The sequence below is a fragment of the Apus apus genome, chromosome 1 (genome assembly GCF_020740795.1).
Source record: "Apus apus isolate bApuApu2 chromosome 1, bApuApu2.pri.cur, whole genome shotgun sequence".
NCBI classification, from domain to species: domain Eukaryota; kingdom Metazoa; phylum Chordata; class Aves; order Apodiformes; family Apodidae; genus Apus; species Apus apus.
Window position 1 is genome coordinate 13,521,231 of NC_067282.1, and position 13,398 is coordinate 13,534,628.

At 38.1% G+C, this 13,398-nt stretch overlaps 1 protein-coding gene across 3 annotated transcripts in view; it reads left to right on the forward strand.

The window, feature by feature from the left end:
* Nucleotides 1–13,398, forward strand: part of CNTN5 (contactin 5) — a 628,741-nt gene that overhangs the window by 487,484 nt on the left and 127,859 nt on the right. For all 3 annotated transcript variants that reach the window (XM_051643085.1, XM_051643105.1, XM_051643094.1), the window contains 2 exons: nt 2,715–2,896; nt 11,820–11,956. In XM_051643085.1, coding sequence (XP_051499045.1) covers nt 2,715–2,896; nt 11,820–11,956 — 319 coding nt within the window. The remainder of the gene's footprint in view (nt 1–2,714; nt 2,897–11,819; nt 11,957–13,398) is intronic.

Below are 13,398 nucleotides of genomic sequence, written 5' to 3' on the forward strand. Positions count from 1 at the left end.
ATAACAATAGAGCAGAAACTTTTTTTTGTCACTGATTTTACTGGAAGTAGAGCTGAAGGGCAAGTAAGCACTAATGGGCAGCAAGGATGGCACCCTTATGGTGCCAAATAAAGTGTACCTGGACACCTATCTCATTCATAAAACAGCAGTTACAGACTAGGATTACACTGTACCAGCATAAAGTATTCATACTGTAGACCTGTGTTATGATCTGTGATGATTAATGAAACACTTGCCAGGCCATGATAGCTGTTTTGCAGGCAGCAATTGTGACATAATTATATTCCATATAGGAAGAGGACAAACATACAAGGAGTTAACATTTCAAGCTGAATGAATAAAAAAAGAACAAGAGAGTTAAAAAAGAACAAGAGAGTTAAAAAAACCTCCAGAAAGTCACTCAAGAAAACGTATAACTTTGAATATAAATGTCAAATGTGCAATTAGAAATGAGAGTCAATAAGTGGAAAAAATTTGTCATTTTTACTGTTTCTAATATATACAAAGAGCTATCAATATAAACAAATAAAAATATGTAGCTAAGGATGTGAAAGGAATATCAGAAGTGTTAGGGTAAAAACAGTAAGTTATATTAGTGCGTCAGAAACAGAAATATCCTAGTTATTCTTCATATTTAAAATTGAACAGGTTGAATTACTTTGTTCAGTTAATGGAAAATTCTTTTAACCTTCTAATTGAAAAGTATGTAAAAGAACTTCTAATAGGAAGCAAACATTATAGATTAGAACAAAATGAGATGCACAAAGAGTCCTCAAACCAAGCCTACAGGACAACAAAATTTGAAACTGGTCAGCAAGAAAGTAATTTAAGATTAATAATGAGCAAGCTATCAAGTTTCTATGGTAATACGATACAGCGGGGGGGGGGGGGGGGGGGGGGAAAGAGTTTATAAGATCCACACCCGTCATGTAATCCTCAGCCATCTATAAAAAGAAAATACATACAGGTTTGGAGTGCTGTAGAAAAAGAGATCAGTCTGTTTGGTTTACTGAGAAAAGAGAAAAACAGGCAATGTAATTTCCATATATTTATTATCCCCAACTCTGTGGGGGAAGTAGAGGGAAAGTGATAAAGGACCATTTTGCAAGAATGGAGTGATATTGTAGAAACTATGTCTTAGAGATGAATCCACACACACTGAAAATAAAGCATCTTTGTTAGGTTAATTAATCAGTGCAATAAACTGTTAAGGGAAAAAATTATTGTCTCTTTCTGGTATATCCAAATAAATGGGGGATACTATTCCATATAGAACTATATGTTGGCCATGAAACAAACCTTGTGAAGTAATTATCCTAGCAGGATCAATGAAATCCAGTGATTTGTGACATTCAGGAGACAAGATTAGATGAACCTTTCGACCTCCAACTACAAATCTGAGAATTTTCTGAATCTCTATACTAGAATTTAGAACATCATGTCTGGAAGTCTGAGTACAACTGTAGTAACTCACAGTCTGATTTTAACTGGCTGAAGAATAGCTTGAGTTTTACCCATACGTGGTTGCCATGTCTGTATTTTTTTGTGTCTCAAATTGGACACTCAAACTTACTGAGACAAAGGTGGTTATTTGATGAAGCTTCATATAGTTATAATAAATGAAAGTTAGCAAATGGTGGCAGAACTTAATAAAAGCTTTGAATTTGAATCTATGTTATGAAGCACTTTTCCCCATCTGAACTGCAACAAGATCCAACTCTGTTTATATCTAAGCCTAGGCTTGAAAACAATTCAAATAAATACAAAATATTTTTTTAAAAGTATCAGCATGTAGTAGTTAACATTTTCTTTGATTATGTCCTCCAAGCTTCTTTTGGAATAACTCATGCAGTCTAGTTTTCAGCTCATAATGAAAGCTTTTATAAGTAGAGTTCTTTTTTATTTTCATCTTGGTTTTGTTTTGTTGGGTTTTTTTCTTCCCCCTTAAACACCCACTGCCATATTTAGATAAATGCATCTCTGTACCAAAAAGCCCAGTTTGTGCACAGTGACTGATGAGTGTTTGGGCTAAAAAGAAAACTGAATAAGTGCAAACACTATCCATTTCTTCCCTTGGTATCAATGTAAGTGACTCAGCTTCCACATAGACCTGTTTGGAATAGCAAGATGAAGTGAGCATGAGCAAGTGTGTAATGAGTCAGAAGCAGTACTGCCATTAATATATACTTCTTACACAACCAATTTTGTTAACTTAAAGGATATTGCAACAGAAGAGATCTCCAAAGTTTGATCACTTTAATTTGTCGAAAATACAGCAGTACTGAAATTCCCCACCTGGATGAACATTACCACTGATGTCCTGAATTGCAGTTTGTTTGCAAGAGTATTGGGAAGTGTTGGAATTGCTAAAATCTTCAAGGTTTTGAAGTTGTTATTTTCTTTTGTCTATTGAGTGGAAGTGTTCAGGAGTAAAGCACAGAGTGCTAAAGAAGCTCTAGAGAGAGTATTTCCAGTGATTTACTTGATCTTAGTAAAATCTTGGTCTCCCTTGTGGATGAGAGACACATTCTATGTAACAAACCATTTATTAAAGATTCCCTACAGAAAGTGAGGTATATCAGGCATTATATGAACCTTAATTGTGGTTATATATTATTGCTACTTAGATTATTAAGTGTTTAAACAACAAAGTAACAGAATCTATATTCTCAATAGTGGAAGAGTCCTAACAGTAATTTTACTAAATATTTCAGCCCTGTTCCAACAATCTCTTGGAGGAAAGTTAATGGCCATAATCCAAGTAAAGCTCGCCTGAGAAAATCCCAAGCTGTGCTCGAAATACCTAATGTGCAGCTAGAGGATGCAGGGACGTATGAATGTAAGGCTGAAAACTCACGTGGAAGAAATGTCTTCAGAGGACAACTGCAAGTGTACAGTAAGTGTAACTGCACACAGTATTATCCAGCAATGCTTTGTCCCCACTTAATGTTTTACCTACATATGAAGGATGCTAAGGTCCAGTAGAAACAAAATATTTTTCCTCTGAAATAAAATTAGTATTGAATCAAACTATATATTTTTACTCCTTAGTAAAGCATTAAAGTCTGAAATAAAAATAAAGTTGGCTCCCTTAAAGAACTGGCTTTAATACAATTTCATGTTTGATCTTCATGGAGTTTTGGTGTGGGTTTTTATCTTGTTTTGTTTTTTAAAGAGTATTACTGTAATTTTAAAAGTATTTTTTTCCTGCTGATATAATATATAACAATGACATGCAACCTGAGCATGATGTATCTGTCGGATAACAATATTAGAAATATCTTGGAATTCTTATCGGAGTTTGCCATGCCTAGTTGCAGTTTTGTCAAATTAGGAATTAGAGCTTCTGTTTTTGTAAAAAATTCTCAATCCAAGCACGCATCATTTCTTAATCTTCTGATTTTCAGAAAACTCTGCACAGTTTCCTGGTAAGACTGATCTAATAGTGTGTTTTTTTTTTTTTTTAAATCAGCATAAAGATGTGAATCATGCATCACATTGCAAAGAAAAAGGTCTGAATATTTACACATCAAAGTTTTCCATATATTGAATGTATGCTTGAGTCCCACCAACTTCTTATCTTTTCATACATTCCTATCCTGTATCTAAATTACATCATTTGCTATCATTCCACAAATGCTACAACCTTAAATACTTGGTAGGAAAGGTCTGTTGCAGGAGAGCATGCAATGAATCTTTCAGATTTTGAATTGGTTTCTGTCTTCAAATATCACAGTCAGTGGAATTCCAACTTCTGCAGTTTAGGCAGGTCCTCAGGCTAATAGATAACTTTAAAAAGCATTCTCTCCTTGATTTCAGCCCATGGCTCCTACTGCTTTCTCCCCATTACTAACCATACACAGTTCTCTGTCTTTGTTACACACTTTCATCAAATACCAGTAGACTGGCATCATATGTTTAGTTCATTTTCCACGTATGCCAATATTTCTAGGCCCATAATCAATTTTCCTGTCTCCTCCAGCTTTCCAATGTGTTTTTCTTAGCTCCTTTGTTTTTAGTGACTGTTGGCATATCACTGGATGATGCTTCTCTCCTTTCTGTTCATTCTCAGCCGTTTAGAGCTACAGCCAGACTTTTGTCTTCAAATGTTTTTTGTTATATAATGGAAAAATGTGTGTGATAGCAAAGGTGGCAGTTGGCATTTTGGAACATTCATTTTGAACATGCCACCCTTACTGAATTTGTAGCAATGGTTTTATAAGACTTTTACTGAAAACAGCAGCCAAAGCCCAGCAATATGCTTGGTATTTTTCAACAACATTTCTTCAGATGTCTGAAATCTAAAAAATTTAATTTGAGTTACAAGGTATAACCCAGTTATACACTTAACTAGCTGTTTTCTAGACCTGTGAAACTCTTAGATGCCAAGGCACCTTATAAAGGAGTTCCAATTACATCTACCTCTCCTCTCAAATTTCTAAAAATACAGAAGTTGCTCTTCAAGATAGAAAAGAACATGCTGGAAAATAAAATTATTTCCTCAAGAGCACCCTGGAGACTTGTGGCAGGATGACAAACAGAACTTATATCACAGCAAATGTGATACAGTGTCTACACAACTCTGCCTCTCTCATTAGCCAGGACACATTTTTTTTGTTTTGAGCTGAAATAAAGATGTTATGCAAATCTACAAATCCTCAGAAAAAAATATTCCGTGTCAGTTTAGAGTCAGTTCACAGGCTGGTGGTTCCTGCTGCGCCATCCTCTTCCGGAAGAAATATTCCTTACAGTCCATCCCTGCTTCCCCACTGGGTGCCTCCCATGGGAAAGAGTCCTCCACGAACCTCTCCTTCATGAGTCCCTGCCACGAGGTCAGGAGCTGCTCCAGCCTGGGCTTCCGACAGAGTCACGGGCTGCTTCGGGAACAGTCACCTTCCCTGATGCATGGTCCCCCATGGCTGCAGATCCAAGTCCATGGTCTGCGAGTGCATTCGCCCCTTCTGGCGCCTTCAGGGAATGTTCTACCATATTCCTCCATGAATGCAGTGGGACACCCTGCCATCTCCCCATGGGCTGCAGGGAAACTTCTGCATGGGTACCTTTTTCCTCACCAACCTCCGGATCTTCACCCAGGGCACTGCTCTCACCTCTCCAGCACAGCTCTTTCTCTGCTGCTTGCTGTCTCCTCAGGTCTTGCATCAGTTCTTTCATATGGTAATCGTAGAGGCACATCTATTGTCCTTCTAAGGACCCTGCCCTGGCCACCTGAGCTGGGGGAGCTTTTAGTAGCTTCTCACAGGAGTCACCCCTGGGGTCCCTCCCCTGCTACCGAAACCATGCCAGAACCAAACCAGCACAGTGCTAATCAGCAGTTTTTGCAATAGTATCAGAACAACTGCTTTAACATTATAGAAAGTGAGTCTACTCCATATTTTCTCATTCTTCTGGTTAACAGTTATGTAAGACTTGTGTATTATTAATTTTCTTTTAATTCAAATATATTTTAGACTATCTCACAGGTAGCTCAAAATAAAATCTGAGCCAGAGTTTCACCTGTTTTGCAGGGAACAAGGTCAGAGCAGGTAACAGAGGGCTTCCAGATGGAGGAGGCCTGCAGCAACTTCCAGTACAGCAGCAGCAGAGGAGCCAACTGTTAATAGGCCCTACAAGTGCCTTTTCTTGGCCTCAAGATTAAATACTCCCCTGTGAGCCTCCTGGAGCCTTCACTGCTCCTGAAGATAGTATTAGTGTCTCATTGGCCTACAAACTTCAGCTGCCCTTACCAGGGGTGTAAGAGGGTTTGGGTAAGAAAGCTTTTAGCAGTGTGAAATTCAGGCAAACAATTTACAAAATTCTCAGCTTTCTTTGCCGATAGCTGATATGGCAAGATTTGGGGTCGTTGCTTGTGTTTTCACTGACAAGTTATTCCTCCAGGAGACAGCAATTATTTTGGCTCAGAAAGTCAGATACATGCCATCATTCCTTACCAGGTTTTTCTTGTAAAATTTCAGAGCAGGCTGCAGGACCAGCTAGTTCATACTGCTCTCTCATAATTTGCATATCTCTATAGGAACTCACTCTCTGACTCTTTGAATCTTCTTCATTCCTTCAGTTGCATCTGATCAAGGTCACCACGAAGTATTTTGGAGTAAGCCTAGGACACCCTGTCTGCCTGTCTGGTCGCATTTAATCACAAACTAGTGATTTTTCATTTCATACCTGATGCTGAATCCATGACTGCCTGATGCAGCTGACGCTTTGGATGTTGTGCAGAAAGTGGTATTTCAGATGCTGACAATTTCAAATACCTGTAGTCTCAGCCCTTAGAGGAAATTCAGCTGTAGAAGTGAAGAAGGGATCAAAAGCACAATGTTGACAATGCAAGTTATCCTCAAAGGCACTGCAATCTCTCTTGAGGTGTGTGATTTTTCCCCCTAAGTGATCTGCTCATGTTGTAGTTTACATTACATTACATTTTATTCAAGTTCAAATTGATTAATAGAACAGAGCACAAAAGCTAAAATTGTTTGGAGAAGTTGGGCATTAACCTTTTGTAATCACATTCTTACATATATCCTTGCTTGCAGCCTACAATTCCTGCTCCTCTCTTACTCTGAACTTCTTGACTTTTCTTCTGTGTTATCTACTCACTAGTGCAATTTCAGCAGAGGGTGGTGTCGTAAACCAGACCAAAAAATCCTACTTTGTGCCGTTTTCCTTTTGTCTGAATCAGTTCCCTGACCCTGATCACAGGGACCCTCATGAGCAGCTGTGCTCATACAATGCAGTGTAGCAGGCCATCCTGATTTTAAAAAACACTTTCATCCAGTCCTTATAAAACCTGTGTGATGCTGGTCCCACTACATATTACCCCCAAATACGTGTAGTAAAACCAGCTAAAGAGGAAGAGATTTTTGTGGTCAAAATTGCACCTCCATTTGAAATTTGCTATCTTGGCTTTCTCACTGCAATAGCAACCTTTTCTTCTTAACTCTCTACTTCCCAATTGCCTCGAGTCCAGAATATGTATTTTTTCACCCCAAACTCTGCAATCTTTCATATTCTTGGACACTATCTGAAGTCATTTGTCTATGCAAAATTTTGTCCATAATTTTATTTCAGTCAAAAAGTTGCTTAATAATTTGAGAAAGCTTTCTGCATCTGAATTTCATTTGACACTGAAGATACAAAAACTGCCCAGTGATCTTGCAGATATATTGCCAATTTTTGTTTGTAAAACATTTTTACATCCTTGAATAAACACGTTCAGAAATGCAGCATAAAATAGATCAGGGATTGGATGGTGATTTTAAAATCTCAGAAGCACTGTATGAAGCTGTAGCACAATATACATAAACACTACTGAATTAAAAAATACATCCTTCTATTCTTACATTCACCCCAAAACTCTTTGTTGGATAGACAAAAACTGGGCAAAGACCCATTTTTCCCCAAGGTGAATGTTGCATTTATAAAAAGGAAAAAAACAAACAGACAAACAAAACAACTGTTATTTTGTGATCTTCTTAAATGCTTCTCAGGATTTCTATTTTCTAATTAAAATTAAGTGCTGTTATGACATTAACATCAGAATGAGATTAACACCTTCTTGTCACAATAAAAAAGAATATATTGACTCAGGTTTTGCATCCAGTTAAGTGTTTCATTGTTTAGTTTATTGACAGGGTTTAAGAACAAGTATTACAACAGAGTGATCCTTGCTAATGAGCAGAGGCAAACTTCTTCTCTGTGGCAAACTAAGGAATACACAGAGAGAGGAATAGAAGCCAGAAAGTATTGAAAATACTTCTCTCAACCATGCATTTAGCTCTGTTTCTGCTACATCTCCCTATTGCTTTGCTACCTTGTTTTTAAAGAGATGGGAATCTGTGTCATTGCTTTGGCTAATGGCAGGTTCAACTTGAAAATTAAGAATACTAAGGCCGTTTAGGCTATAAGGAGAAAATTTAGGGTAGAAATACCCCAATGAATGAAAAAAGTTTGTTAATACCAATTGATCATACCACTCTGATTTCCTAGTTACAGGGGAAAACCTGTGCCATGACTTCGCTATCAGGACAGCCATAGACGGAGGGTAGGGAATGGAAGTTGTGTGCTGAGGAGAACATCTCTGCAGCCTGGACTGGGAGACAGTAATATTTCAGTGAAAACAGCTGCACACTCTAATTCTGAACACTGGTCCACAATGAGATCAAATTCAACACAGGAAAATAAGACTATGTGTTCTTTGGGTCACATGATAGAATTTTCAGAAAAGTAAAATAATAAAAATAATGAAATATAAATAGGAACAATTCAGCACCTCTTTGAAACTGCATGATTTTATGTCACCTCTGGCTAACTTTTATTAATTTTTAGTTAAACATTTAACTGTCACATCTTCCAAAACCATATTAGCATACGCATTTTCAAAGGAAAGAAACATTTGCATCTCAGCATGCCTCCTTAGTGCCTACCAAAACACTTAAAAAATACCAACAGCATCAACTATACTGTGTAATCATATTATATCGTAGGACAATTAGTACACAGCAAGTGAGCAGGGACTCCCGTAAACTACTTCTGAGCATTTCATGGGACCCTTTGATATAACTTAAGAATCAAGTGATTTAGTGCAGAGGAGCACATGTGGAGCATATCTTGCATTGCCTTGACTGTAACAAGAAGAACAAGGGAGCAGAGGTTTTTGGTGTTGGGTTTGAGAGTGAGGTTGGTTCAAACTTACCTTTTTTTCCTCTACTAAAGGGGAAATGAGTGACTCTTTTTCTGATACTTTCCAGCTGCTGACAACTGTCTTGTCAGGGACTCTGAGGCAGACTGTTCTCTGCTCTAGGAATGATAGACACCTCGTACACTTTCTTTATCATCCATGCATGAGAAGAAGCAGTTAGTCACCTGTCATGCCTTTTCATATCTTCTCGCGCCTTTGATTGGTGACTTGTCAAACACCAGCTATGTTCAAAGATGTATTTTTAAACTCAGCTCCCCACGTTTAAGTACATTATCAATTATCTGATGTTTGAAGCAGAGACTTTATTGTGACAGATCTGGACTTCTATTCATTCCAAGCAGAATTTTATATTCCTTTAGCAGTGAAGGCCTTTTAGCTACTTATTCTCTAGTATTTGAAAAAACACCAAACAAACCAATATTTGATATCATGAATTTAATTAACTTAATCTATCATCCTCTTTGCTGTGCAAACGAATATGTCTACAGTATGAAAACCCAAAAGCTGGCTTTTAAGCACACATTTTTATGTCTGCATATGAATGCTCAGTTCCTCACTGAGTCATACAAAGTTTTCCAAATTGTAAGAATCTGGTTAGAAGCCATCTAGAGGGACCTTGGCAGGCTTAAGAGATGGGTCCATGTCTACTGTTCAATAAAGTCAAGTGAAATGTCCTGCAAGTGGGCTGGGGCAATCCCAAGCATAATTACAGGTTAGGTTGAGAATTGTAGAATGCCAAGTTGGAAGGGACTTCAAGGATCATCTGATCCAACCTTTCTAGGTATTAAGATGGTTTCAATGCAATGTCTCAGTGCCTTTTCAAGCTGAGTCAGTGTTGAGGAATCCACCCCTCCCCTGGCAAGACTTCCAAAGTCCAAATATTCTCATAGTGAAATTTTCTTCTGATGTTCCATGAGGATCTCCCCAGGATTACCTTGCACCAATTACCCCTCATGTTTTCTGTGTGATTCCTTATAAAAAAGGAGTCCCCATCCTCTTGATAACCACACTGTAAGTACTGGATCATGGCAATAAGGTCTCCCCTAAGCCTTCTTTTCTCTATGCTGAACAAACTTAGCCTTCCCTCATATAGCAGGCTTCCCGTTCCTTTGTTCATCTTTGTGGCCCTTCTTTGGACTCTCCAGGCTGCTTGCATGTTTGTTGGTTTTTAACGGTGGGGACCAGAACTGAACACACTATTCTAGGTGTGGCCTGACAAGTGCTGAGTAGAGTGGGATGATGCTTTCTTTATCTCTGCTGGTGATGCCCTTGTTGATGCAGCCCAGCATCCTGTTGGCTTTCTTTGCTGCTGCAGCACACTGTTCAATCATGTTGACCTTGTCCACCAGGACCCCCAGGTCTCTTTTCACAGGGCTGCTCCCCAGCTGGGTATGTCCCAATCTGAACTGCACTTCTGGGTTATGTTTTCCGGGCGTAAGACCTTATACTTGTCCATGGTGAACTTCATAAGGTTCTTGTTAGCTCACTCTTCCAGCCTGTCCAGGTCCTCCTGGAGGGTGGCTCTCCCTTTCAAAGGGTCTACTTCCTCACTTAACTTGGCGTCATCAGCTTAATTGAGAACGGTGGACTGAGGATACCCCTGAGGAAAAGGACTTGGGAGTGTTGGTTGATGAGCAGCTCAGCATGAGCCAGCAATATGTGCTTGCAGCCCAAAAAGCCAACTGAATCCTGAGCTGCATCAAAGGAGGTGATTCTGGCCCTCTACTCCACTCTGGTGAGACCCCATCAGGAGTACTGTCTCCAGTTCTAGAGTATCCAAACAAGGACATGGAGGCATTGGAGTGAGTTGAGAGGAAGGCCACGAAGATGATCAGAAGGCTGGAGCACCTTTCCTATGAAGACAGAGAGAGTTGGGGTTGTTCAGCCTGAAGAAGAGAAGGCTCTTGGGAGACCTTATAGCAGCCTTTCAGTACCTGAAGGGGGCCTACAGGAAAGCTGGGGAGGTAAATTTTACAAGGGCATGTAGCAAGAGAGCTGGGGGTAATGGATTTAAACTAGAAGAGCTGAGATTTAGGTTAGACATTAGGAATAAATTCTTTCCCATGAGCATGGTGAGACACTGGAACAGGCTACCCAGGGAAGTTGCGGCTGCCCTGGAAGTGTTTAAGACCAAGTTGGATGGGGCTTTGAGAAACCTGATATAGTGGGAGATCTCTCTGCCCATGCAAGGGTGTTGGAACTAAATGATCTTTAAGGTCCCTTCCAACCCAAACCATTCTATGATCATCTGCAAAAAATATTCCTTGCTTTTAATAGTTTATTACATGAAATTTAGGTACTAATGATCACATAGACACCTAACAACTGTCTACCTTTAAAAAAAGACTGTTTTAACATTTATTTACTGTGTACTTTATGTTCCTGATGAATGCTGGAAATGCTTTTGTTTCCTAGCTTAAAATAGTTAAAAATATTTTCTCCCTTGAAATACCAGTTAAACTCAAGATACTTTAACAAAAATATGTGGAAATAACTTACCAAATACCCAGTCATTCCTAGCTCAATAAATCTTTATTTTCTAGTAAACTGAGAAAACTACATGAGAGTCTCTGATGATCAAAATCCTTACTAACATTTAAATAGTTTAGGTTTTGAAAAGTTACTAAGTATTCTATTGTGTCTAACAAGCAAATGTTCTTAAATTTAGTAATAATGAATGCATTCATACATAGTACTGTATTTTAGTGCCTTGCACTTTATTAAATCACGCAGATTTTTGTTCCTTCTCATGACATTGCTCACTGCCTAGTGCCAATACAGCATTGTCTTTAAAGTTATCCCGGAAAAATAGAATCATAGAATATTTTAGGTTTGAAGGGACCTTAAAGATCATCTAGTTCCCACCCCATGCATGGGCAGGAACTCCTTCCACTAAATCAGTTATGAAGTTAGGAAGTTTTGTTAATTTTATTACTCTCTCTTTTGGTTTTGGTAATTTTTTTTAGAATGTGCTTCTTTCTGAGAGTAAACTAAGCTCGGAAAGGGGCATAATTTAAGCTCTTTACTTGGTTAAGTCTTTACACATAATGTAGAGACTTATCAGTTTGTAAGCTTTGTATATAGCATGTTATTTTTTTTCTTGCAGCCTACCCACATTGGGTGGAGAAACTGAATGATACTCAATTAGACAGTGGAGATCAGCTCCGATGGGAATGCAAAGCCACCGGAAAGCCAAGGCCCACATATCGTTGGCTAAAAAACGGAGTTCCTCTCTGGCCACAGGTACATTAGACGAGGAGTCACCAGTATGTTGCATGTTTCTCCTTTCCTTCAGATAAAATCAGTTAAAAAAATACTTCAGAAATGACTAGGTTTTGTGTTAGTTTCTGAAGTGTTAGTATACAGACAGCTTTTCTATGCACGTCCCCTCTGAACCACCTCAAGCAGCGAAAAATTGCATTCATCAGTAATTCTCTGTAGTTCAGAAATATATGGGAGAGTGCACCTTCTGAGCTGTGTCTGCAGCATCATCTGCCTCGGAACTATAGTGTGCATCAGTTTTTAACTTCATTAAATCTCTGCAAGTAACAGAATTCACCCTGAAGACCATTAAAATGATTTGTGTAAGACTCCTAGAATGTTGTCTTCAACTACAATCACTTGACATATTTTTTAAATAGATCTAGATAAAATTCTCTTTTCCTTTTAAAAGACCACTCATGACATGACCTGCCTTTTATTTCACTTTGTTAGTTTCCTCTCACACAGTCACCAGCACATGTGAGTTTTTGCCCAGCACCTTTCCATTTTTGTAGTCTCAAATTATTTAAAGTACAAATAACTTCTAAATTTATTTCACGCATTTTAATTTTTTTTATTGAAGCTGTTCAATTCTGAGAGAAAATGTCTCCATTTGTAAATGAATTCACAGAATGAATAAAAGATGGAATGTCACTGAATGTTGCCTCTATCTGTGAACATCAACCAACTATACAAACAATGATCAGGGAAACATAAACACAGCTTTTTAAGCTGTGAAGAATTGAAAATAAGGTTATATGCTTTTACTTTATCCATTTCTACCTTTTTAGATGACGCTATTAGTCCTGAAATTGAAGCAATTTAAATATCTGTACTTTTTGGTTTTCTGATTTTCCAAACCATTAGTTGCACCAGGCTCTGAAAAACTTCAAATATAAACTTAAACAGGGGACTTAAAACAGAGACATTTTTTACACAATTTCTTCTGCATTTTCACTTTAATCTTTATTGATTTTTTAATTAAAACTACAACAACTGTAACAATGAAAATTAGAGATGTTTTACAGCAGTTTAAATTAGTCATTATACAGCTCCACAAAGTACACGTTTCCATAAACAGCTATTAATGCCCCTCCTCTTCCAGCTGTGATTATTATTTTATTTTAGTGGACCTTTCAAATAAGAAATCTGCACTGATAATGAGGGAGATTAGACCCTTTCACTCTTACTCATGCAAGCAATCTTTTATAGCTTAATTTATGAAAATAATATAATGGCTGAAACCAAACATTTGCAAGAAATGTTAAAATTATTAGGTATGTTACATCAGCAACTGACTTCTTGCCTCATTAAAGTTCCCAGGATGAAACGGGTGGAAAAACCATGTACAGGTCATAGCGGACAAACGGTGGGGGAGGGGGAAATTACCTTTAACTATTTTTGGGGTTTTTTCTGTCCTCTGC